This window comes from Denticeps clupeoides, unplaced genomic scaffold (genome assembly GCF_900700375.1).
Source record: "Denticeps clupeoides unplaced genomic scaffold, fDenClu1.1, whole genome shotgun sequence".
NCBI classification, from domain to species: Eukaryota; Metazoa; Chordata; class Actinopteri; order Clupeiformes; family Denticipitidae; genus Denticeps; species Denticeps clupeoides.
In genome coordinates, this window is record NW_021629760.1 from 81,118 (window position 1) to 104,613 (window position 23,496).

Genomic DNA, 23,496 nt, shown 5'->3' on the forward strand with positions numbered 1-23,496 from the left:
CTTGGCCTTGTTCTTTTAGGGTCAGCAGGCTGCAGAAGTAGCGCTTTCTATTTTAAACCTCTGCCTGGAAGCGACCAGCCGGAATCTGTGCTGATCACTGATTGGATAGAGGCGGACTCTCCTACTGCCCCATTAGTTCTGCAGGTGCATCTCAGGTGCTTCTCTCACCTGCTTCCTTCAGGGACGCGTTGGCAGGCTCGATTTACCCCCTGCCTCTGCTCTGTTTCACATGAAAGATAGGAGAACTTTACTAAAGAAAAAAGAAGGGGTCATCAACAGCAGCAGGAGATGATGTTCTGTAACGATTATAGATCGTTCCATCTGTCCATCACTGTCCATCACTGGAAGCTTTTCATAGTTACCAGTGTGCTTGTTCCAATCCCATCGACATCACAAACAACACAAAGGCACAAACACAAATTACCACCAACATCTGCAAGCACCTATTTCTGTTGTGAAGTTCCAATGATTCACATTAAGAACGTCTTCAGTGAAATGGACCACTGGTTGGTGGGACGTGATCCATCTTGCATGAAATGAAAAGCGTCACACCATAAACCAGCTTTAATGCAGCTGAGAACTCTTTTTTTTTTACATTCTCATATCTTAATCAGCGAGATTCCCAGCACTTTCCCAGTCCAGACTAAAAAAGAACGTCCCCATTCATGGACATGGACTCCGTTTTAGTGTCGAGGACTGGACCAAATCCATGAACGCCAAACTGAGAATCAGATTTTCTGCTCTTCAGGAATTCTGTTCTATTTCTGTGCAACTTTAGAACAATAAAATGATCCTGGAACACAGACACACACACACACACACACACACACTCAACAAAACCTGCTAATCCCTTACGAGGTGTACCTGCTTCTGCTTCTATTCTGGAGATAAATGCTGTGCTGGAACAGAACACCGTGTCAGGACGGTTCTGTACCAGACACGATTGGTTCCGCCTGTCACCCTGGGAGCCCAGCCCACCTGCTTTTATTGGAAGGTGGAGCCCCACCACCACCACCACCGTGCTGGGAACACTATGTGTGTGTGTGTGTGTGTGTGTGTGTGTGTGTGTGTTAATGGCTCCAGGGTTCATGTAGACGGTCTCAGATGAGCTTTCCACACCCCGCCGCTGCAGCGACTCCGTATGAATCCTCATTAAACGCTGCCGCTGAGGCCGCACACCTGATGACTGATAAAGCTGGGAACCAGGGAGCAGAAGAAGGTGTGTGTGTGTGTGTGTGTGAGGTGAAGTCTGCGGTTGAGTTCAACACTGCTAACTAGTCCCAGAGAGGAGCCCCGGATCGGGAACTGCTCGACGTCCGCTGCAGGCGAGAGTCTTCAGGTAAAAATGAGTCGGTTCGTCCTCCCAGTGGAAGACCTGCTGTCCATCCACACGGCACGACGAGAGCCCAGGTGCACTCTGGGAGCACAGGTAGCATCTGCCAGGTGCAACAAGACAGGATTAGCGCTGGAGGGATGAATGGATGGACGGGCGGATTTGCGATGCTTTGATGTCTCTGTGTTCGTGTTTAGTCGCGATCATCAGTTCTCCTTCCTGTCCCCCGCTGCGTATCTCCGTCACGGCACAATGCAGCCTTGGCTGCGTCCGGAGGGAGGGAGGTGAAGGGAATAAGCTCCGCCCCATGCTGTGCCGCGGCCTCCGTTTCCCGCAATTAACTGCGGCATTAACTCTCCACAATGGATCCGGGCCGCAGCAAAGGCCTCCTGCGGAAGCGGCCATTCAACGGGCCCCTGCGGGTTACCGAGTACCGGCGCTTGCCACCCGGGAAACCGCGGCGGATCAGCTTCCTGGTCCTGCTCCAGAAACCTGAAAGCCCGCCAGGCTGCATGGGCTTTTGTGTCCCAGTCCCATTGATTTCCGATGACCAATGATGTTTACCTGCACCTTCTGTAGTGCGCTGTACGGTGTTGCCATGGAGAATATGGCGTAGTATCCTCTTCAGCACCAGGAAACGGTGCGCAGTGCAGAATGTGGAGTAGGGCGTGGCCAGATGTTCCCCTCCTGACAACGTGGGCTGTCAGTGTCTTTAACCGAATAAAAAGGAGAATGTCCTCTGCGGTGGAACGAGATCACGGCGCCGCGGGAAAGTGGAAGGGCTTCTTGGCCGCCGTTTCATTACAGGTCGTGATGGATCGGCGGATTGTTATCTGTTTCTGACTGGGATTGCGGGCGAGAACTTTTTAAGATGGCTGGAGATCTCGTTACCGACGCCCGCGCTCAGTATGGGTCTCGCTTCTCGGCCGGCGCCGGGGTCATTAGTCTGGGAGAGCGGTCGATTACAGATTAATGATTAGCGCCGGCAAACTCAAAAGAGTAAACACGCAACTCATTACTTCACTGAAGTTGGTTTTCCAGGCACCCGGCGCAGAAACCTTGACAACAACACCAGGCTCCGGTTCTCCATGAATGGCTCCAGTGCCTCCTGCATGTTCCTTACAGGGAGAAACGTTCTAAATATGGCGCTTGAAGCCGCTTAAAGCGGTAATGAAATATTTCCACGGTACAAGGGTGAAACGAACATCCAGACTCGGGCCGTACACAAGCAGAGTGAACGATTCTGAAGAGGAATAAAGCGTTGCACCATGTTGATGTCATATAAGATTAGACTTTTAGATGCACCATCTCAGCAACTTAAGTGGTGTAGGAAAGTGGTGTTGGCAAAGGCATTATAATACAAATTATTCTATTTTGTTGCTTTAATGGTATTATTTGCACAGGTTTGAGATAAAGCCTGTCTTAAAATATATATATATATACTCCTCCACCTCCAAAATTCTGATTTGAATATAAAAACGTAAGATGCATATTAAATGCCCTGATATATGAAAGAATTATGAGTATTATGAATCGGACGTGATTAAATGTCCTGAGCATTTCTACTGGTATTCTACTGAAACTCTGGGCCTGTAGGTCCTCTGGGAACCACTCTGAGGTGTAATTTATGCTTTTTTCTCAGCTTCACACCTCCCCATATTCAAACCTCAATCAGTCAGTCAATCATTCAATCAATCAACCTTTAAAATGCAGAAGCACCATGCAACACATTTCCAATACATGCAGAACACATTTAGAAATATAAATATAAAAATTAGTCTGATGAGGATGCGTAATGGCTGATTTTCACCTCTTTGTCTGGAACTGGAAGGAGCAGCATTAGGGTGTTGGTAGTTTAGCAAGGAAATGCTTTTTATGCAATGCAAAAATGCCTCAAGTGCCCTGAATATTGCACATAATCCTGGAGGCAGCCAGATCTGTTGCTGATGTATCCCATAATGAAGCCATTTCTGGCTAATATGCGACCCTGCTAGTCAACATTAAACTCCATTGATAACAAAAACATTCCCATGAGCAATAAATCATTGCTTACATAACCTGATACACAAATGCAGGAGCTTAAATAGTCATAATAAATATAGTGCCCTGGGAGAGCATTGGAAGACCATTGGCAGAGTGGGAACTGAAACATTCAACTTCTCAAACTGCTCATTCTCTTAGTCTGATGCTTTTATTTACCATAAGCCGAATAAAAACATTTATATTAATTTATTAATACATTTAATTAATTCAATATAATTAAACGGAGTGCTCTTTATTTCAACAGTACACAACCAAATAAGTACATAAATAAAAAAATTTCGTTATAAATTATGAAGTTCACATTTGAAATAAAAAAACAAAACAAAACATTGTCACATTCCTGACTTTGAGTTGCATCCTTTTTTTGCCATATATCCTGCCCTGACACATAAGTTTTTTTTTTAATAAGCTTATTATTGCATAATTTCATATGTTTTTTTTTTTTCCAAAACCACATTTATATATAATATATATGCTCTTTTATAGCCATGGTTACCTTGCACTGAATTGTATTGCAATATGCATCTGTAAACATTTTTGGTAGAAAGAAAAATTTGGAAGTTCTGAGAACTAAGGAAGCATCCCAAGAGCTGACAGTGACCTCGACAGGATAGTGACACCACCTGAAGCAGCTGGAGCTGGTGCACAAAACCATTTGAACATACCGATTTAGACAAAAAAAGGAAAGAAAATACAGTCCCCAGTCCCTACAGGATTTTATGATGATAAATGCAGATTCCTCAGACCCCCGGGAACAGTGTGCAATTTTGTCTGGTTAAAGCAAACGTTTCACAAACCAATAAGCCTCATCTGTCATGGAGCATTTCAAGCAGGATCAAATTTACAGCCATAAAATACCAATGTCAGCAAACTGGGTATTTTTCACCCATGTATTGTTGCAAAAATCTTTTCCTGTTGCAAGATTCTTAGGTTGTCGTTCATGCTCTGCTCTTTTGCCATCTTTCAACATGTTTTTCTATGGTCTTCAGGTTGGGGGACTGTGAGCTTGCAGATTTTAAGGTGTGATTTTGTGCATACGTGTGGATTTAATCAAATTTCACTGGTGAAATGGACAAACGACAGAAACATTTATGCTAATTAGAACAGTGGAAAACAGACAAGGTGATCAGTGAAAACGCGGAACCGGAGACCCAGGTGACATTTTCTCTACCGGTGACACTCCCTGTGCCACTGGCTGCAACGCAAGATCAAAGCCTGATCTGTCCACCTCCATGATTTAATAGCCGGAGGGCTGTTCTTTTCTCTTGTTCTTTTCTCCACCACACCTTCGTGACCCAAAAGTTCTATTTTGTCCTCTTTCCAAAACGCATCAAGCTTTATTAGACTGAATAGACTGATTTTAATGGTTCATCCACGTCTGCTTCTGACCTGTAATGAACTCTCAGACCCACAAATCTCGTAACTTCCAGTCCTCCAGACTAAAGGGCTTCATTATCACTTACATTATTTAAAGCTGATAACTGGGATGTTGCCGACTCAGTGAATTCCAGCGGCCCCGCCCTCTCGCAGCTGTAACCTGCTGCTACTGGGGTGTGATTAAACGTCTCCCGTCACCCGTGAAGACAGTGTGTACGTCCTGCAACAGCCCACTGAGGGCCTGGGAATCTCGCAGAGGTGTGTGTGTGTGTGTGCGTGTGTTTTTCGCAGGGCACAACGCCAGGCTTTGGCGCAATACGCACAGACTGTCCTTCCCATGAGTCCACGCTGCCAAAACATCATGCATATTTCATCACGGTGGGATATTGTTGAGAGTCTAAACAGGAGCGCGGGGCGAAGCGGGCGCCACGCTGACACTGAATTGCACTGGAATGCATTAATAACGGAACGAGGAGCGGGACGCGCGGGTCCTCTGACCCCCTGGTGAAAAGAGCGGCGCGGCCTGCCGCTTTACGTTGAGAAAAAGGCAACATGCAACATGCAACATGCAAGATCTACACTCTCTGGCCGCGGCAGGAAGTAGGTGGAGGGTGAACCGCGATGTTGTATTTTGGGAACGTGATCCTTCATGCTCTCATGGCACATTTGGCGAGAGGTCGATTACGGGCGCTGCTTCATCAGACGTCCCCTCACAAGGAGAGACATTTGTCCTCTGCGCGGCCGGTGGGACCGGTGACGGAAGTCCTTTATTTGGACCACTGAGAGAAAATGGCTGAATTTGTGTTCGTGTGTGTACGTGTGTGTACGTGTGTGTGTGTGTGTGTGTGTGTGTGTGTGTGTGTGTGTGTTTGAGTGTGTTTGTTTGAGTGGGCCCGTGTGAATATGTGAGGCCTCGGTGTGACTGACAGCTGCCAACACACCCGACAAAGCCAAGACAGAGTGACTGAGAGAGCTGTCATCCAAACACAGCTGTCAAATGCTGTGTGCGAGTGTGTGAGTGTGTGTGTGAGAGTGAGAGAGAGAATTGTAATTTTCTTCTCCTCTCTCTTTGTTATGCGCTAAATTAACGTGGTAATGTTACTGTGGCATTAGTGTCGCATAGGGTGGTAACACGCTGAACCAAAAGACCACAAAGTCCCAGGTTAAAGCCCCACTTACTACCATTAAGGCACTTAACCCTGAGTGTCTCCAGGGGGACTGTCCCTGTAACTACTGGTTGTAAAGCACTCTGGATAAGGGTGTAAATGCTGTAAATGTTGTACATATTTAGTTTAGTGTTCTTGTAGCATTTGTGTATTATGTGAAATACTATTCGGAGCGGTGGCGACCAAGCGGGTAAAGAAGCACACCCGTAATCAGAAGGTTGTGGGTTCGAACCCGGCACTGAAAATGTGCCACTGAGGTCCCCATGATGAAGGTACCGTCCCCACACACTGCTCCCCGGGCGCCTGTCATGGTGCCCACTGCTCACCAAAGGTGATGGTTAAAAGCAGAGGACACGTGTCACTGTGTGCTGTGCTTGCTGTGCATCACAATGACACTTCATTTTCACTAAGGTACACTAATTAGTCAAGTGTACAATAATTGGTGTAATGCTAGTGTAATGTTTGTGCAGGTTTGTGTAAGGTTAGTGTTAGTGTGATTTTAGTGCAGTTTGTAGTGCTGTTGTATGTTTAGTGTAGCACGATTAGGTTTGTGTTTAATTGAAGTGTAATGTTATATTACCGTTACTGTACTTTCACATATTACCAGCAGCTATAACGTTAGTAGGGCGTTTAGGCAACGTTTCTGTTGTAATCGAGTTTATGCTGTAATTACAAGTACTTTGCTCTCATCAGCAGCACAGTGTGTCTGTGTGCATGTGTGTGTAAAAGACCTTGTACATCCAGTATGCATCCTGACATTCACTCTTCACAGACACACACACACACGCACACACACACACAGATTCATAAACACAAATAACCAGACATAATCAGTTACATGCACAGAAGGGCAGATATAAACCCTGTGTGTGTGTGTGTGTGTGTGTGTGTGTGTGTGTACCTGCTTGTGCGCGTGGTCGTAAGAATTGATGTGGTTGTCAAACTCGCGGGGTTTGTGGTACTGCTTCTCACATAACTCACAGTAGAAATTAGCCTTCAGCTGCTCCACAGCTTTCGCCACGGCCTTCTCTTTATCTGCACAGTCCTGCGGAGGGAGAGATGGACAGATAAAAATAGAGTCAGACACACAGTGCAGGCTGGGACAGAAGGAGGAGCGCATACGTCTATTTCTGCCGCAAAGATGCTCGCTGTTCCCAGAAGGACAGTCCTGGAAGGTCCTGAAAGATTCCTGTCTATGAATCAGAGTGTCTCGAAATTACTGAAATATCAGACATGTCCTCTTTCATCTTTCTCTCTGTGTATGTCTGCATGTATGAGTTGGAATTATATTTAGATGTTGTGTGGGTGAGTGTATGATTCAGTTATTTTTGGTGCATGAGGAGTAAAAGTATGTTTATTAGTTTATGTGTAAAATTCAGCATGTTACTGTGTCTATGGCCTGTATTTTCCCAGTGCTATACACGATGAAGTGCATGGGGTGTGTTCACTAGTCCACTACCACTAGTTCCCCCATCAAGTGCTCATAACCTGCATGTTGGTGTTGGTAGTGGGTGTGGTCACGTTTGCTGGAATTAAAACGCCTGATAATCTGCATGTTGGTGTTGGTAGTGGGCGTGGTCACGTTTGCTGGAATTAAAGTGCCTGATAACCTGCATGTTGGTGTTGGTAGTGGGCGTGGTCACGTTTGCTGGAATTAAAGTTCTGATAACCTGCATGTTGGTGTTGGTAGTGGGCGTGGTCACGTTTGCTGGAATTAAAGTGTTGATAACCTGCATGTTGGTGTTGGTAGTGGGCGTGGTCACGTTAGTTGGAATTAAAGCGCCTGATAACCTGCATGTTGGTGTTGGTAGTGGGCGTGGTCACGTTTGCTGGAATTAAAGTGTTGATAACCTGCATGTTGGTGTTGGTAGTGGGCGTGGTCACGTTTGCTTGAAATTAAAGCGCCTGATAACCTGCATGTTGGTGTTGGTAGTGGGTGTGGTCACGTTTGCTGGAATTAAAACGCCTGATAATCTGCATGTTGGTGTTGGTAGTGGGCGTGGTCACGTTTGCTGGAATTAAAGTTCTGATAACCTGCATGTTGGTGTTGGTAGTGGGCGTGGTCACGTTTGCTGGAATTAAAGTGTTGATAACCTGCATGTTGGTGTTGGTAGTGGGCGTGGTCACGTTAGTTGGAATTAAAGCGCCTGATAACCTGCATGTTGGTGTTGGTAGTGGGCGTGGTCACGTTTGCTGGAATTAAAGTGTTGATAACCTGCATGTTGGTGTTGGTAGTGGGCGTGGTCACGTTTGCTTGAAATTAAAGCGCCTGATAACCTGCATGTTGGTGTTGGTAGTGGGCGTGGTCACGTTAGTTGGAATTAAAGCGCCTGATAACCTGCATGTTGGTGTTGGTAGTGGGCGTGGTCACGTTTGCTGGAATTAAAGTTCTGATAACCTGCATGTTGGTGTTGGTAGTAGGTGTGGTCACGTTTGCTGGAATTAAAGTGTTGATAACCTGCATGTTGGTGTTGGTAGTGGGCGTGGTCATGTTTGCTTGAAATTAAAGCGCCTGATAACCTGTATGTTGGTGTTGGTAGTGGGCGTGGTCAAGTTTGCTGGAATTAAAATGTCTGATAACCTGCATGTTGGTGTTGGTAGTGGGCGTGGTCACATTTGCTGTAATTAAAGTGTTGATAACCTGCATGTTGGTGTTGGTAGTGGGCGTGGTCATGTTTGCTTGAAATTAAAGCGCCTGATAACCTGTATGTTGGTGTTGGTAGTGGGCGTGGTCAAGTTTGCTGGAATTAAAATGTCTGATAATCTGCATGTTGGTGTTGGTAGTGGGCGTGGTCACATTTGCTGTAATTAAAGTGTTGATAACCTGCATGTTGGTGTTGGTAGTGGGCGTGGTTACGTTTGCTGCAATTAAAGTTCTGATAACCTGCATGTTGGTGTTGGTAGTGGGCGTGGTCACATTTGCTGTAATTAAAGTGTTGATAACCTGCATGTTGGTGTTGGTAGTGGGCGTGGTCACGTTTGCTTGAAATTAAAGTGCCTGATAACCTGCATGTTGGTGTTGGTAGTGGGCGTGGTCACGTTTGCTGGAATTAAAATGTCTGATAACCTGCATGTTGGTGTTGGTAGTGGGCGTGGTCACATTTGCTGCAGTTAAAGCGCCTGATAACCTGCATGTTGGTGTTGGTAGTGGGCGTGGTCACGTTTGCTGTAATTAAAGTTCTGATAACCTGCATGTTGGTGTTGGTAGTGGGTGTGGTCACGCTTGCTGGAATTAAAGTTCTGATAACCTGCATGTTGGTGTTGGTAGTGGGCGTGGTCACGTTTGCTGGAATTAAAGTGCCTGATAACCTGCATGTTGGTGTTGGTAGTGGGCGTGGTCACGTTTGCTGGAATTAAAGTGCCTGATAACCTGCATGTTGGTGTTGGTTGTGGGCGTGGTCACGTTTGCTGGAATTAAAGTGCCTGATAACCTGCATGTTGGTGTTGGTTGTGGGCGTGGTCACGTTTGCTGGAATTAAAGTGCCTGATAACCTGCATGTTGGTGTTGGTAGTGGGCGTGGTCACATTTGCTGTAATTAAAGTGTTGATAACCTGCATGTTGGTGTTGGTAGTGGGTGTGGTCACGTTTGCTGCAATTAAAGTTCTGATAACCTGCATGTTGGTGTTGGTAGTGGGCGTGGTCAAGTTTGCTGGAATTAAAATGTCTGATAACCTGCATGTTGGTGTTGGTAGTGGGCGTGGTCAAGTTTGCTGGAATTAAAATGTCTGATAACCTGCATGTTGGTGTTGGTAGTGGGCGTGGTCACATTTGCTGTAATTAAAGTGTTGATAACCTGCATGTTGGTGTTGGTAGTGGGCGTGGTCACGTTTGCTGGAATTAAAATGTCTGATAACCTGCATGTTGGTGTTGGTAGTGGGCGTGGTCACGTTTGCTGGAATTAAAGTTCTGATAACCTGCATGTTGGTGTTGGTAGTGGGCGTGGTCATGTTTGCTTGAAATTAAAGCGCCTGATAACCTGTATGTTGGTGTTGGTAGTGGGCGTGGTCAAGTTTGCTGGAATTAAAATGTCTGATAACCTGCATGTTGGTGTTGGTAGTGGGCGTGGTCACATTTGCTGTAATTAAAGTGTTGATAACCTGCATGTTGGTGTTGGTAGTGGGCGTGGTCATGTTTGCTTGAAATTAAAGCGCCTGATAACCTGTATGTTGGTGTTGGTAGTGGGCGTGGTCAAGTTTGCTGGAATTAAAATGTCTGATAACCTGCATGTTGGTGTTGGTAGTGGGCGTGGTCACATTTGCTGTAATTAAAGTGTTGATAACCTGCATGTTGGTGTTGGTAGTGGGCGTGGTCACGTTTGCTGCAATTAAAGTTCTGATAACCTGCATGTTGGTGTTGGTAGTGGGCGTGGTCACATTTGCTGTAATTAAAGTGTTGATAACCTGCATGTTGGTGTTGGTAGTGGGCGTGGTCACGTTTGCTTGAAATTAAAGTGCCTGATAACCTGCATGTTGGTGTTGGTAGTGGGCGTGGTCACGTTTGCTGGAATTAAAATGTCTGATAACCTGCATGTTGGTGTTGGTAGTGGGCGTGGTCACATTTGCTGGAGTTAAAGCGCCTGATAACCTGCATGTTGGTGTTGGTAGTGGGCGTGGTCACGCTTGCTGGAATTAAAGTTCTGATAACCTGCATGTTGGTGTTGGTAGTGGGCGTGGTCACGTTTGCTGGAATTAAAGTGCCTGATAACCTGCATGTTGGTGTTGGTAGTGGGCGTGGTCACGTTTGCTGGAATTAAAGTGCCTGATAACCTGCATGTTGGTGTTGGTTGTGGGCGTGGTCACGTTTGCTGGAATTAAAGTGCCTGATAACCTGCATGTTGGTGTTGGTTGTGGGCGTGGTCACGTTTGCTGGAATTAAAGTGCCTGATAACCTGCATGTTGGTGTTGGTAGTGGGCGTGGTCACATTTGCTGTAATTAAAGTGTTGATAACCTGCATGTTGGTGTTGGTAGTGGGTGTGGTCACGTTTGCTGGAATTAAAGTTCTGATAACCTGCATGTTGGTGTTGGTAGTGGGCGTGGTCACGTTTGCTGGAATTAAAAGTTCTGATAACCTGCATGTTGGTGTTGGTAGTGGGCGTGGTCAAGTTTGCTGGAATTAAAATGTCTGATAACCTGCATGTTGGTGTTGGTAGTGGGCGTGGTCACATTTGCTGTAATTAAAGTGTTGATAACCTGCATGTTGGTGTTGGTAGTGGGCGTGGTCACGTTTGCTGGAATTAAAATGTCTGATAACCTGCATGTTGGTGTTGGTAGTGGGCGTGGTCACGTTTGCTGGAATTAAAGTTCTGATAACCTGCATGTTGGTGTTGGTAGTGGGTGTGGTCACGCTTGCTGGAATTAAAGTTCTGATAACCTGCATGTTGGTGTTGGTAGTGGGCGTGGTCACGTTTGCTGGAATTAAAGTGCCTGATAACCTGCATGTTGGTGTTGGTAGTGGGCGTGGTCACGTTTGCTGGAATTAAAGTGCCTGATAACCTGCATGTTGGTGTTGGTAGTGGGTTTGCTGCTGGCAACTCCCGCCATTTTTATCAAATGTTTACCTTTTACAAAAGAGCATCATCCCTGTGGGGACGTACAAACTGTCCCCGATCTTCTAAGAGTTCCCAGTTTTTTGGTTTTCCAGTTTAAAACACTGACTGTGCTCATCCCTGTAACACTGCGAGCAGCTCACTGTGGGACCACTTATTTTAAATTGCCAGTCAGAGATTCACTCACAGACTAAAACACACTTTACGCTGGAGTGGACGGAGACAGCAGCAGCAGCAGCAGCAGCAGCAGATGTGGTGAGCTGCTGATAAACGAATGTTCTTGTCTCTTCTCGTCTGATGCGAGCGTGCTCTTCTGCGCGAGGGCAGCTAGTGGATAAAGGGCGGTTCTGAACGTTTCCTGTATGAGACCTTCCACCTCGTTTTACAGAACAATGCAAACGAGGACGTGCTTACATGAGATCTCCTTTTTTAGATCATTTTATCACAGGCCGACATTCCTGACTTCTCCTGACCTTTCAAATCTGACCTTAATCTGACCTCGCGTTGGCTGTGAGGAAGCCGTAGGGTGTCCAGTTCGACTCGACAGAAAAATAGACTGAAATGGACAGGACTTCATTTTTTTAGTCTGTTCTGACAGTCCATCCTGCCTAATTAGAACGGGCCGTGACTGCCATCTCAGCTCTTCCTCCGTCCTCACCTTCTGAACTACAGTTCACAGATCTATGTGTGTAGTTTTAAAACTCTTTTAATGTCTGTGCATGTGTATTTTCACGAGTGTGTGTGTGTGTGTGTGTGTGCATGCAACAGCATTGGTGGCAGATGTTAAATCTTAATTACTTTGGTAGGTGTTGTTCATCAGCAGAGGGAACATGTTGAAGCCTGTTAACTCAGTGTGTGTGTGTGTGTGTGTGTGTGTGTGTGTGTTAAGGAGAGAGAGAGAGGGGTGGGAGACTGTGAGCGAGACACAGGTTCTGCGTATAAAATAAATACGGAAATACAGGATCTGTACACGTGATGAGACTGTGTTTGTATGTGTGTGTCTGTACTTCTTACTGCACATTACAGGCACTCCGAAGCTTTTGAAGGACTTTTTTTCTTCTTCTCTCTGCTGTGATCGATATTCATCTCCTGCTCTCTCTGTACAAGCGATGAAAGGCTCCGGCTGCCCCCCACACTGGCCGTTTATGTGTGTGTGTGTGTTCCAGAGAGAGAGTAATCTGATTCACAGAGGGTGAGAGACAGGGAAAGAAGAATGCAGGAAGGAGCACGTCACATGACCAGGACCAGACAACACACAGGCAAGAAGAGCACAGAAGGAAAAGTTTTTCAGATTATTGGTAATTTATTGCATCTCCTCCCATATCTGCAGCTTCAACATGCATCTGATGAATTCTTCATTGGCCCATAATCCATTTACCTTTATGACATTTACCAGATGTCCTCACAGGGACAGTCCCCCTGGAGACACTCACAGTTTAGGGTCTTGTTCAGCGATGCTATGGGTTTGAACCTGGGACTTTGTGGTCTCTTGGTTCATAGGCGAGTGTTTAATCCACTAGGCTACTATGTACAAAGACAAACCCCACTAGGGGTATCTGAGCTGCACATATGGGAGGAGATGCAATCACTTAGCAATTATCTGAAAAATGTATCTTCTGTAAGGAAATAATTTATCTCTGATCCAGATGTACCTTGGCAACATCACTCAGCATCAGCTGGTCACATCATGGTGATGTGAGATGTTCCTCTCAGCTAATGTGAATGGCAGGTCATTATGTTCATGTCACGGCATCATGGTGAAGAGACGGACACATTCGCATGCCATCTAACAAATGGGGGTTTAATACATGAAACAAGCGCACGCAACAATAAAAGATGCATGTTCACGGACCCGATGAGGACATGATACAACTGGAATACATTTATATCACTGCGCAGATGAAAACGTTCAGGGCAATCAGGAGCACAACACTGACAACACACAAACTCCGGCCCGAATCGCACAGTCGAATCGATTTCTGCCAGTTTCCCAAACATGAATAATTTGTCCAATCACCCGGGTTCACGGCAGGTTAAGAGCAAGGAACAGTGATTGGGTGCAGAACGCTGAACAAAATGCATTTGCGTCAACAGCATTCATTTATTTGAATGTGTTACATGATCTTTTAAATGAATCATAGTGAGGTTAATTGTGACAGACCCTGGTAGAACCACACTGGACCTGGCAACATTCGTTGCACTGCTTTACCCTACGTTCTTATTTAAATAGGTGTGTTCCGCTGTCAGAAATAATTACAAACCAACAAAGGTGAGTTGTTGGGAAGTTTCGTCCTTGTCTCTGTTTATTGAGTTTGTTCATTGAGGATCATTATGTTGACTTCGTGTGACACTGTAAGGCAACATGGGGAAAAGTGCAGCACTCGGAATACTTTCTAAAAGCTCTGTGGGTTTAGCTGGAGTTGAAAGGCACATGAAGGCCAGAAGGTTCACGAAGTTCAGTTGCTTCACGATGTGTAATGATGTTTAATGATGGACCTTTCAGTGGCCCGTTTAATTCCATGCCGCTGCACCATTATGCCATGGCTGGATCTGTCTGTGGTGCTATTTCGACGGATACTGTCAGTCGTCCATGTCCATGGACGTCCATGTAGCACCTGGGTCCTTTCTAGCCATTAACTGCAACTTCAGTCTGTTCTACTTAAAGGATTATTGTAGCAGAAACCTCCTGACAGGAGATGACCCGTGAAGCAGTAGCCCGTCCTTCTACTGCCATGGCAACGATGGCCTCACATTAGACACAACTCCCATCAAAGGGACATTGTGGCCTCAGCCTACACCATTAAACAAAAAGAAGCGTGCACACACTCACACGCAGATCCATGCACCGTCAGCCTTCAGACAACCTTGTGATATTTAGTTTGTGTCGCCCTTTCTTCTCCTAATTCGACCGAGACCAGGCGTAACGCTTAAAAGGAAAATCGTTCCTCATGCAGCTTTTTTGTCCCAGTAATTTATTTCTGCAACAATATAGATTATTGGGCTCTGATTTATAGAAGTGTTAGAAGTTATATAATATAACCGTCAACTCCTCATCAAATGAGTAAAGATCCAATAACCTATCGATCAACTCTTGGGGATACACACATACACAAAATCATCACATAAAGCCCATTTATGACCTCTTACCAATCAAGACTGCAAAATGTTTCATTTTTTTTTTTACATTTACAGCATTTACCAGACGCCCTTATCCAGAGCGACTTACAATCAGTGTTTACAGGGACAGTCCCCCCCTGGAGACACTCAGGGATAAGTGTCTTGCTCAGGGACACAGTGGTAGTCGGTGGGATTTTAACCTGGGTCTTCTGGTTCATAGGCGAGTGTGTTACCCACTTGGCTACTACCACCCACATATTTGTGAGTGTTAAAATGTGTTCAAATGAACGAATCAGTCAACATTGAACAGCAACGAGTGTTAAACAGTCAAGCTAGCGCCAGTAAAATTGAAATCGAAAGCAGCTACAAAGCGCAACAAAAACAGATATTGCATTCAAAGTGTGTTCATTTCGAACCTCTCGATTCTTTAAGCAGCTCTGTGGTTGCAAGTGAGAAACTACAATTGGTTGCCACTCCTGTCTCCCCTGCACATAAGAAACGCCCACCCTAAAGCAATGACGTTACTTTAATATGTTAAATATTTGCAATTAACCACAGTGTTAATTCTGACATCCATAATATAATGTTGTAACATAATTCCTGGGCACATACATACAACCAAGCCCATGATGAACCTGGCCAATCAGTCAGGAAGGTTACCACAGGCCTCATTCACACGGACATCTGGACCAGGACTCACGGAGCCGAGCGGTGGTGAGAATCCATAAGACAGGTGAGGCTGTAATAAACCAACAATGTCTACGTTCCCGTGATGCTGTAATAAATACTCTGTGATAAAGTAATAAATAGAGGAGGAGGTGGACAGGGAAGAAGGATTGGGATTGGAGTCGCGGTGATTTGAGAGCCAAGTCTAGCTTGCAACAAACAGCTATAATGACTGAGCGCCAAGCATGTGGCTGATTAAATGCCAAACGTCACCCAGTTCCGCGTTTGCGAACGCCCCGTGAACAGAGTTACATCATGTGGCAGTTTTTCTGATGTTCATGGCGTTACCGTTTTTCTGTTCATTGGCGTTCCAATGGCGTTAAATAAACGCTGCACGTGGTTTTCATGGCGTCAGTTTCTGCCAAAAAGATTAGTCTGAAAATGTTTAATACATTTAATACAGGGAGTGCAGAATTATTAGGCAAGTTGTATTTTTGAGGAATAATTTTATTATTGAACAACAACCATGTTCTCAATGAACCCAAAAAACTCATTAATATCAAAGCTGAATGTTTTTGGAAGTAGTTTTTAGTTTGTTTTTATTTTTAGCTATAATAAAGGGGATATCTGTGTGTGCAGGTGACTATTACTGTGCATAATTATTAGGCAACTTAACCAAAACCAAATATATACCCATTCAATTATTTATTTTTACCAGTGAAACCAATATAACATCTCCACATTCACAAATATACATTTCTGACATTCAAAAACAAAACAAAAACAAATCAGCAACCAATATAGCCACCTTTCTTTGCAAGGACACTCAAAAGCCTGCCATCCATGGATTCTGTCAGTGTTTTGATCTGTTCACCATCAACATTGTGTGCAGCAGCAGCCTCCCAGACACTCTTCAGAGAGGTGTACTGTTTTCCCTCCTTGTAAATCTCACATTTGATGATGGACAACAGGTTCTCAATGGGGTTCAGATCAGGTGAACAAGGAGGCCATGTCATTAGTTTTTCTTCTTTTATACCCTTTCTTGCCAGCCATGCTGTGGAGTACGTGGACGCGTGTGATGGAGCATTGTCCTGCATGAAAATCATGTTTTTCTTGAAGGATGCAGACTTCTTCCTGTACCACTGCTTGAAGAAGGTGTCTTCCAGAAACTGGCAGTAGGACTGGGAGTTGAGCTTGACTCCATCCTCAACCCAAAAAGGCCCCACAAGCTCATCTTTGATGATACCAGCCCAAACCAGTACTCCACCTCCACCTTGCTGGCATCTGAGTCGGACTGGAGCTCTCTGCCCTTTACCAAGCCAGCCACGGGCCCATCTATCTGGCCCATCAAGACTCACTCTCATTTCATCAGTCCATAAAACCTTAGAAAAATCCGTATTGAGATATTTCTTGGCCCAGTCTTGACGTTTCAGCTTGTGTTCAGCCTTCCTTACCTTGGCCATGTCTCTGAGTATTGCACACCTTGTGCTTTTGGGCACTCCAGTGATGTTGCAGCTCTGAAATATGGCCAAACTGGTGGCAAGTGGCATCTTGGCAGCTGCACGCTTGACTTTTCTCAGTTCATGGGCAGTTATTTTGCGCCTTGGATTTTCCACACGCTTCTTGCGACCCTGTTGACTATTTTGAATGAAACGCTTGATTGTTCGATGATCACGCTTCAGAAGCTTTGCAATTTTAAGAGTGCTGCATCCCTCTGTAAGATATCTCACTATTTTTGACTTTTCTGAGCCTGTCAAGTCCTTCTTTTGACCCATTTTGCCAAAGGAAAGGAAGTTGCCTAATAATTATGCACACCTGATATAGGGTGTTGATGTCATTAGACCACACCCCTTCTCATTACAGAGATGCACATCACCTAATATGCTTAATTGGTAGTAGGCTTTCGAGCCTATACAGCTTGGAGTAAGACAACATGCATGAAGAGGATGATGTGGACAAAATACTAATTTGCCTAATAATTCTGCACTCCCTATACAATATACAATTCTGCAATTCTGTGCACTTTACAGGCCAAAGGATTTTCAGGATGGGTTTTACGTGTACTAACAACTACTCACACTGTCAAGATGACACACCTAAAGATCTATTCAGAGATTTTGGTGCAGGATTCGTGAAGATTTATCAAAGTGTCTGAATTTCACAGTGGTGTCCTAGTGGATAAGCAAGCGGAACCGTAATCAGAAGGTTGTGGGTTCAAATCCCAAACCAGCAAGGTGCCACTGAGCAAAGCATCGTCCCCCACACACTGCTCCCCGGGCGCCTGTCATGGCTGCCCACTGCTCACCAAGGGGGATTGTTAAAAGCTGAGGACACATTTCATTGTGTCACTGTGTGCTGTGATGCTGTGTATAACAATGACAATCACCTCATATTTTTTTTGAATGTACCAATCCAGCCTTCAGTCTGCTTATTGGGCGTCCTAGTCATTGCCACCACAGAAATGAATACACATGTACATTTACATTTACAGCATTATCAGATGCCCTTATCCAGAACGAGTTACAAAAATCAGAGGTTACAGGGACAGTCCCCCCCCTAGAAGCAATTTAGTGTTAGTGTTAAGACACATTGGTAGTAAGTGGGATTTAATCCTGGGTCTTCTGGTTCATAGGCGAGTGTGTTACCCACTAAACTACTACTACATGGCTTTCAATACACCCACTAGGACACAGAACACACAACATGGCTTTCACAGCCTTATTCATTGCTAAGAAAACTGTCCTCATGAACTTTTGCCACACTTGGGTCATTGTTGTTGATATTTGATGTCGGGGTTGGGTGGCGGATGGGCTTGGGGCATCATGGGGTGCTCTGCCTTTGGACGGGGGTTCTGGCAGGGTCTGGGGGGGCTTATGTCCTAATTGGGGCGTCTCTGGTGCTGTGACCTTGTGTATACATTGGGGCCCAGTCCTGGGGGCCTCCTTAGTTGGCAGGAAGATTACACATTCACCCTACAGCCAGGGAGTGTCCACAGTGGTGGAGGACGGACCCAACCTGGGTGTCTATTGTCTTATGTAGTCTGGGAGTTGACTGAATGTTGGGGTGGGTGTAGTATTTCCACTGTGGTGGGGCCCAGAGGACTGCCACCATGTTCTTTGCCCTGGATGGATTTCAGGGAGTGAGGGTGCCTATGGGGGTCAGTAGGGGAGCTGGCTCCCTGGGGGGTGCCTTGTGCCTGATCCTTAGTACATTCTCATTCCTGACCCTGTCATTATACATACATATAGGACCTTGGGGGTTGGCACACTTGATGGCATACAGAGGTCCTTGGGAGGGGCCGAGCCGACACCAAGTGTGGATTGGCAGAGTTTCGTCAGCTCCATACCCCTAACTTGTGTTAAAAACATTTTTAGAACCACACACACCAACACCACATTTGAGCGGGTGAGGGGACACATGGGGTGTTCTCACATCGTCGCTTTCTGTTCGCCGGCTGGGGCTGGGGGCCAAGAGGACAATCTGGCCGCCCGGTCAGGGTCTAAACCGGCCGGTCTTCTTGCCTCCACCCCAGGGTGAAGGGATTTATTCTCCTGGGTCTGGGGTAGACTGCTCCTCTGGGGGTGTTGGTCCCTGGATCTTGTAGAGTAAGTATGGGGAGTGTGAATGTGTATCACAGCATTTATTTTTGTTGTCTCCATGTTGGGTGAATGTTTGAATACCTGCATTTGTGTGTATGAGGGTGGGAACGTATGCTTGTGTTTGGGGGTGCCTGCTTGTCTATGACTATGTGTCAGGTCGGTCCTGGGCCTCATATCTCAGGCTTCCCCATGGGTAGGAGCCAATTCCCCTTTAACACTCCCTGCCGGTGGATGATGCCCCGACTGCTGGTGTAGTAGACTGGACCCGGGGACGGCTTGGTGGGTCCTGGCCCTCCAAGAAAAAAAGGCTGTGAATGATGATAGCACCGATACACATACACACTTTCATGTGAAAGTGAAAGTGAAGTGATTGTCATTGTGATACACACAATGAAATGTGTCCCTCTGCTTATAACCCATCACCCTGAGTGAGCAGTGGGCAGCCATGACAGGCGCCCGGAGAGCAGTGTGTGGGGACGGTGCGTTGGTCAGTGGCACCTCAGTGGCACCTTGGCGGATCGGGATGCGAACCAGCAACCTTCTGATTACGGGGCCGCTTCCTTAACCTCTAGGCCACACTGTGTCAACTGTGTTACTCACAGGCTGGATTATTTTTTTGCCAAAATCCTGACAAACATTGAACATTTACAGCATTTATCAGACACCCTTATCCAGAGCGACTTACAATCAGTAGTTACAGGGACATCCCCCCTGGAGACACTCAGGGTAAGTGTCTTGCTCAGGGACACAATGGTAGTAAGTGGGATTTGAACCTGGGTCTTCTGGTTCACAGGCGAGTGTGTTACCCACTAGGCTACTGTAAGATTGGGTGTTGCAGGACATTGCTTTTGTCTTGCATAGCAGCTGTATACAAGAAGATGTGTAAGGTTCCTGTGCCGGTGGTTGTGCGTGAAGATTCGGCACCTCTGTTTTACATGCCTTTTGTCTGAGACATTCCTGTGTCAATAGTTGTGCGTGAAGATTCAACACCTCTGTTTTACATGCCTTTTGTCTGACGGCAACGTGTGAAGTGTCACCCGTCAGGACCGCCCACTCTCTTTGTCTTGCCAAATGGGAGGCACCGGGGGCGTGACATCAGAAACAACAGGTTCTGATTGGTCAGTGACAACTTCCTGTAGGTCTAGTGAACAACTTCCTTAGGCCAGGGGTATAAAGGTCTGCTTCACTTTAAGCAGCTCTGTGGTTGCAAGTGAGAAACTACGATGGTTGCCACTCCTGTCTGCCCTGCACATAAGAAACGCCCACCCTAAAGCAATGACGTTACTTTAACAGGTAAAATATTTGCAATTAACCACAGTGTTAATTCTGACATCCATAATATAAAGTTGTAACAATATTCCTGGGCACATACTGACTATTTGTGAACACGCCCCATGCTCGGTGCTCTTTGAAAATAGGGCCCTACAACTAAATAAAAAGCAGGTGGTGTGTTCTGCCTGAAGTGCAAGAATCTGTAATTTCCTTGTCTGTATGAGAGCAATTGAAGAGAAATGAGAGAGACCGGAGGTAGGGAGGGTTAGATGTGTGTGTGTGTGTGTGTGGTGTGTGTGGTGCAGGTGATGCTGTCCGTTCCGTCTGGTCGTTACAGAGAGTAATGATCCTTCAGCCGAGAGACGCCTATAAACACTAAACACTGAACTAGACCTGCCCCGTCCGCCCCCTCCTCACAGCGGGAACATTTCAGCCGCTAACAAACACACGTACAGACCAGACAGACAGACACACACACACACACACCCTGTGCATATGTGTGTGTGTGGCTCTGCGAGTGTGTCAGATATTTCATCATCTTTGCTGCTCTGTGTTCCCACTTTTTAAAATACGACGAATGAGACGAAGAACGTAATGTGTGTGTGTGTGTGTGTGTGTGTGTGTGGGTCTTCAGAATTCTGTGTGAGCGTGTGGAGGGTAAATGTAAATTCTCTGCAGGTCTGTATGGCTGCATTCTGATGACCATACCCTCTGTGTGAGGGCCAATAGTCATTTGTTAATACACGCACAACACACATACAAATACACATACACACATGCACACACACACACACCACACCATGTCCAATAGAAGCGAAGGGCAGAAGATAATGCGGCGGGGGGGGAACAAGATGGCGCTCTTCTGTTATATGAAATGTAGGCGCTGATGTCTTGATAATGGTCTTGAATGGTCTTGATGACTTGCCGCGACCCCGAGTAACAGGACTAAGCGGTTCAGGACGGTGAGTGGGCGACTTCCAACACACCCCATGTACACACTGCAATATAGAATATGGCTGCTAGCCCAATCTTTCATCTGGCGGATTTCTTTTCATTTAAAACTTTATTACACTTGGTGTCGGCTCATAGTAATGTATTAGTTATTTCCTAGTTATAACTTAATGCTTCTTTATTGCTTCTTTATTTTTTACTGAAAACTGACACTTGCACTTTGTCTTGGTTCATTTCTGATCCAACAGCAGCAGAAGGTCACTTTATGTCATTCGTAAAGAGATGAGTGTGGTGATTTCTCGTTTCCTTCCTCTCCAGCCAATCAGAACACCAGGACAGAACTCACTGTACTGCAATCTTTTTATTTACTGGCAGAAGAAAGAGCAAGATTTGCTCTAAATCATCGATCTAAAAGAACGTTGGTGGTCAAGAAAGTTATTGAGTTAAATTCCATGAGCCTCAGTGAGCTGTCATCACCGAACTGGGGAGAAGAGGGACAGACTGGGGCTACATTTGGATAAATACCTACACACACCACACACACACACACACACACACACACACACACAATTACCTCTTGCCTATTGATCGCCCACAGAATCTAGAGATTAATGAAAGAAATGAGGCCAATTATCCTCCAATGTCTGTGTTGTGTGTTAATGCACTGAAAGTTCCCCTGAATCCAATCAAAGGTAAGAGATTTTCCCTGCTGCGCACACACACACTCCACCAGACTCAAGCAGCTCGACTGGTTTATCTACAGGCTCTGCGGAGCCCCAGAGGTGATGTTCTGCTTGTACGTCGTCCCGCTTCTGTATCGATGTCGGCCGTTTAATTAAGGACTAAAACCCGCTCCGCTCTGTAAACCGAGGGGCTTCGCCGCCGGTCGCATCGGAGGCACCTAAAAAAGCAGCGAGGCGCACAGGACCGGCTAATAAACCTTACAGGGTGTGAAGGCGCCAGATATTTCAATGTGAGCAGAGCAATGAAGCACAAACACTCGTTTCACATGTTTCTGGTTGAGGGCCAATCAGAACTTTGCGTTTGGCATTCACGTGTAAATCTGTGCATCACTCTCCAGATCTGGGCCCCAGCCTCCAGAGTCCATCCCAGGACCCCACCCACAGCAGCCCAGTCTCCACCCGAAACTTGAAGCTTCTGGGTTGCGACATGCATGAATGAAAACGTCCATAAATGAGGCTTAGTGACAGATTTATGCTGATTCTGGGTCAGTGCAAACAGTAGCGGTGTGAATTTGATTCCGATTATGAATGCGTCATGATGCGTTTTTTTTTCTCCGGCTTTCGTGCCGTTTTCTTGCCGTCAATTTATGGCAAAATAATGTGAAATTAATAACACGTATGGTGTTCCAAAGGGGTTCGTTTCGAACATCGTGTGGACCCGGAGTGGCGCTTGTACTCAGATCAGGCTGCCACAGTCTCTACCGGCAACTACATCTTAGCAACGTCATTATGAAATAATCGATTGTGTTCCTCACTGCATTGATTGTAGAATCGTCCACGTCCGCATTATGAGATTAATTTGAACAAACGGGTATGATGTAGGCAAACAGCCATGATGGTGTTGACCCGATTGACCTTTTGCGAGGAGTCGCCCAGCTCATGTCATTAGTACGGCTCTGTCTCCAGTTTCCTCCCAGTTTGCGTGAGTATGTACGGCCTTTCGCTTTTCGTGCACAGACTTCCGATTCAGAATGTGCACGCAGTGACGAGTAGTTATTGCTCACGTCTGCAAGATGAGTTGTGACAGGGGCTACGACTGCATCGCAGACAGTCGCTTTTTAGATTTATTGCGAAAACCTTGCGTGTGATGGCGCATACGAGATGTGAAGGTATACAGGAATTGCAGCAGGCAGCGGCGGGAGTCTCTGATTATGAAGAACGACTTGGGAGCCTGACAGCTGTTAAGAAGAACATTTCCTGGGAAGAAAGTGCAGAGTGGTTTTGAATCGTTTACATTTTAAATTTGCAGCATTTATCAGACGCCCTTATCCAGAGCGACTTACAATCAGTAGTTACAGGGACAGTCCCCCCCTGGAGACACTCGGGGTTAAGGGTCTTGCTCAGGGACACAATGGAAGGGACACACCCCTCTGAGGAACTGAGTCAGAAAGAAGGAAAGTCAGGAGCCAATGACGTTCTGAGGAAAGTTTGTGCATTTCCAGGACACCCGGAACACGCCGGTCTTCATCTAGAGACGACCACAGAGAAAAGCCATATGGTTCCATTGAAATGAACATTTGTGAGATGAAACTGCAGTTTCATGGGCCATGAATGGCATGGGTTTCATTGCTGGACTTTATCCACTTGAAAAACGGATCCTTTCTGGGTAGGACTGGTCCCTCCCAGACTGCACAGGGGGACACGTCCCATCGTCCTACGCTTGCATAGGACAGTGGGTAGAG

The 23,496-nt window shown here is 46.0% G+C and overlaps 1 protein-coding gene across 1 annotated transcript in view; it reads right to left on the reverse strand.

Moving 5' to 3' along the window:
* Positions 1-23,496, reverse strand: part of LOC114773594 (uncharacterized) — a 46,233-nt gene that overhangs the window by 11,436 nt on the left and 11,301 nt on the right. The window contains exon 2 of the mRNA XM_028965880.1: positions 6,821-6,964. Within this exon, the coding sequence (XP_028821713.1) occupies positions 6,821-6,964 (144 nt within the window). The remainder of the gene's footprint in view (positions 1-6,820; positions 6,965-23,496) is intronic.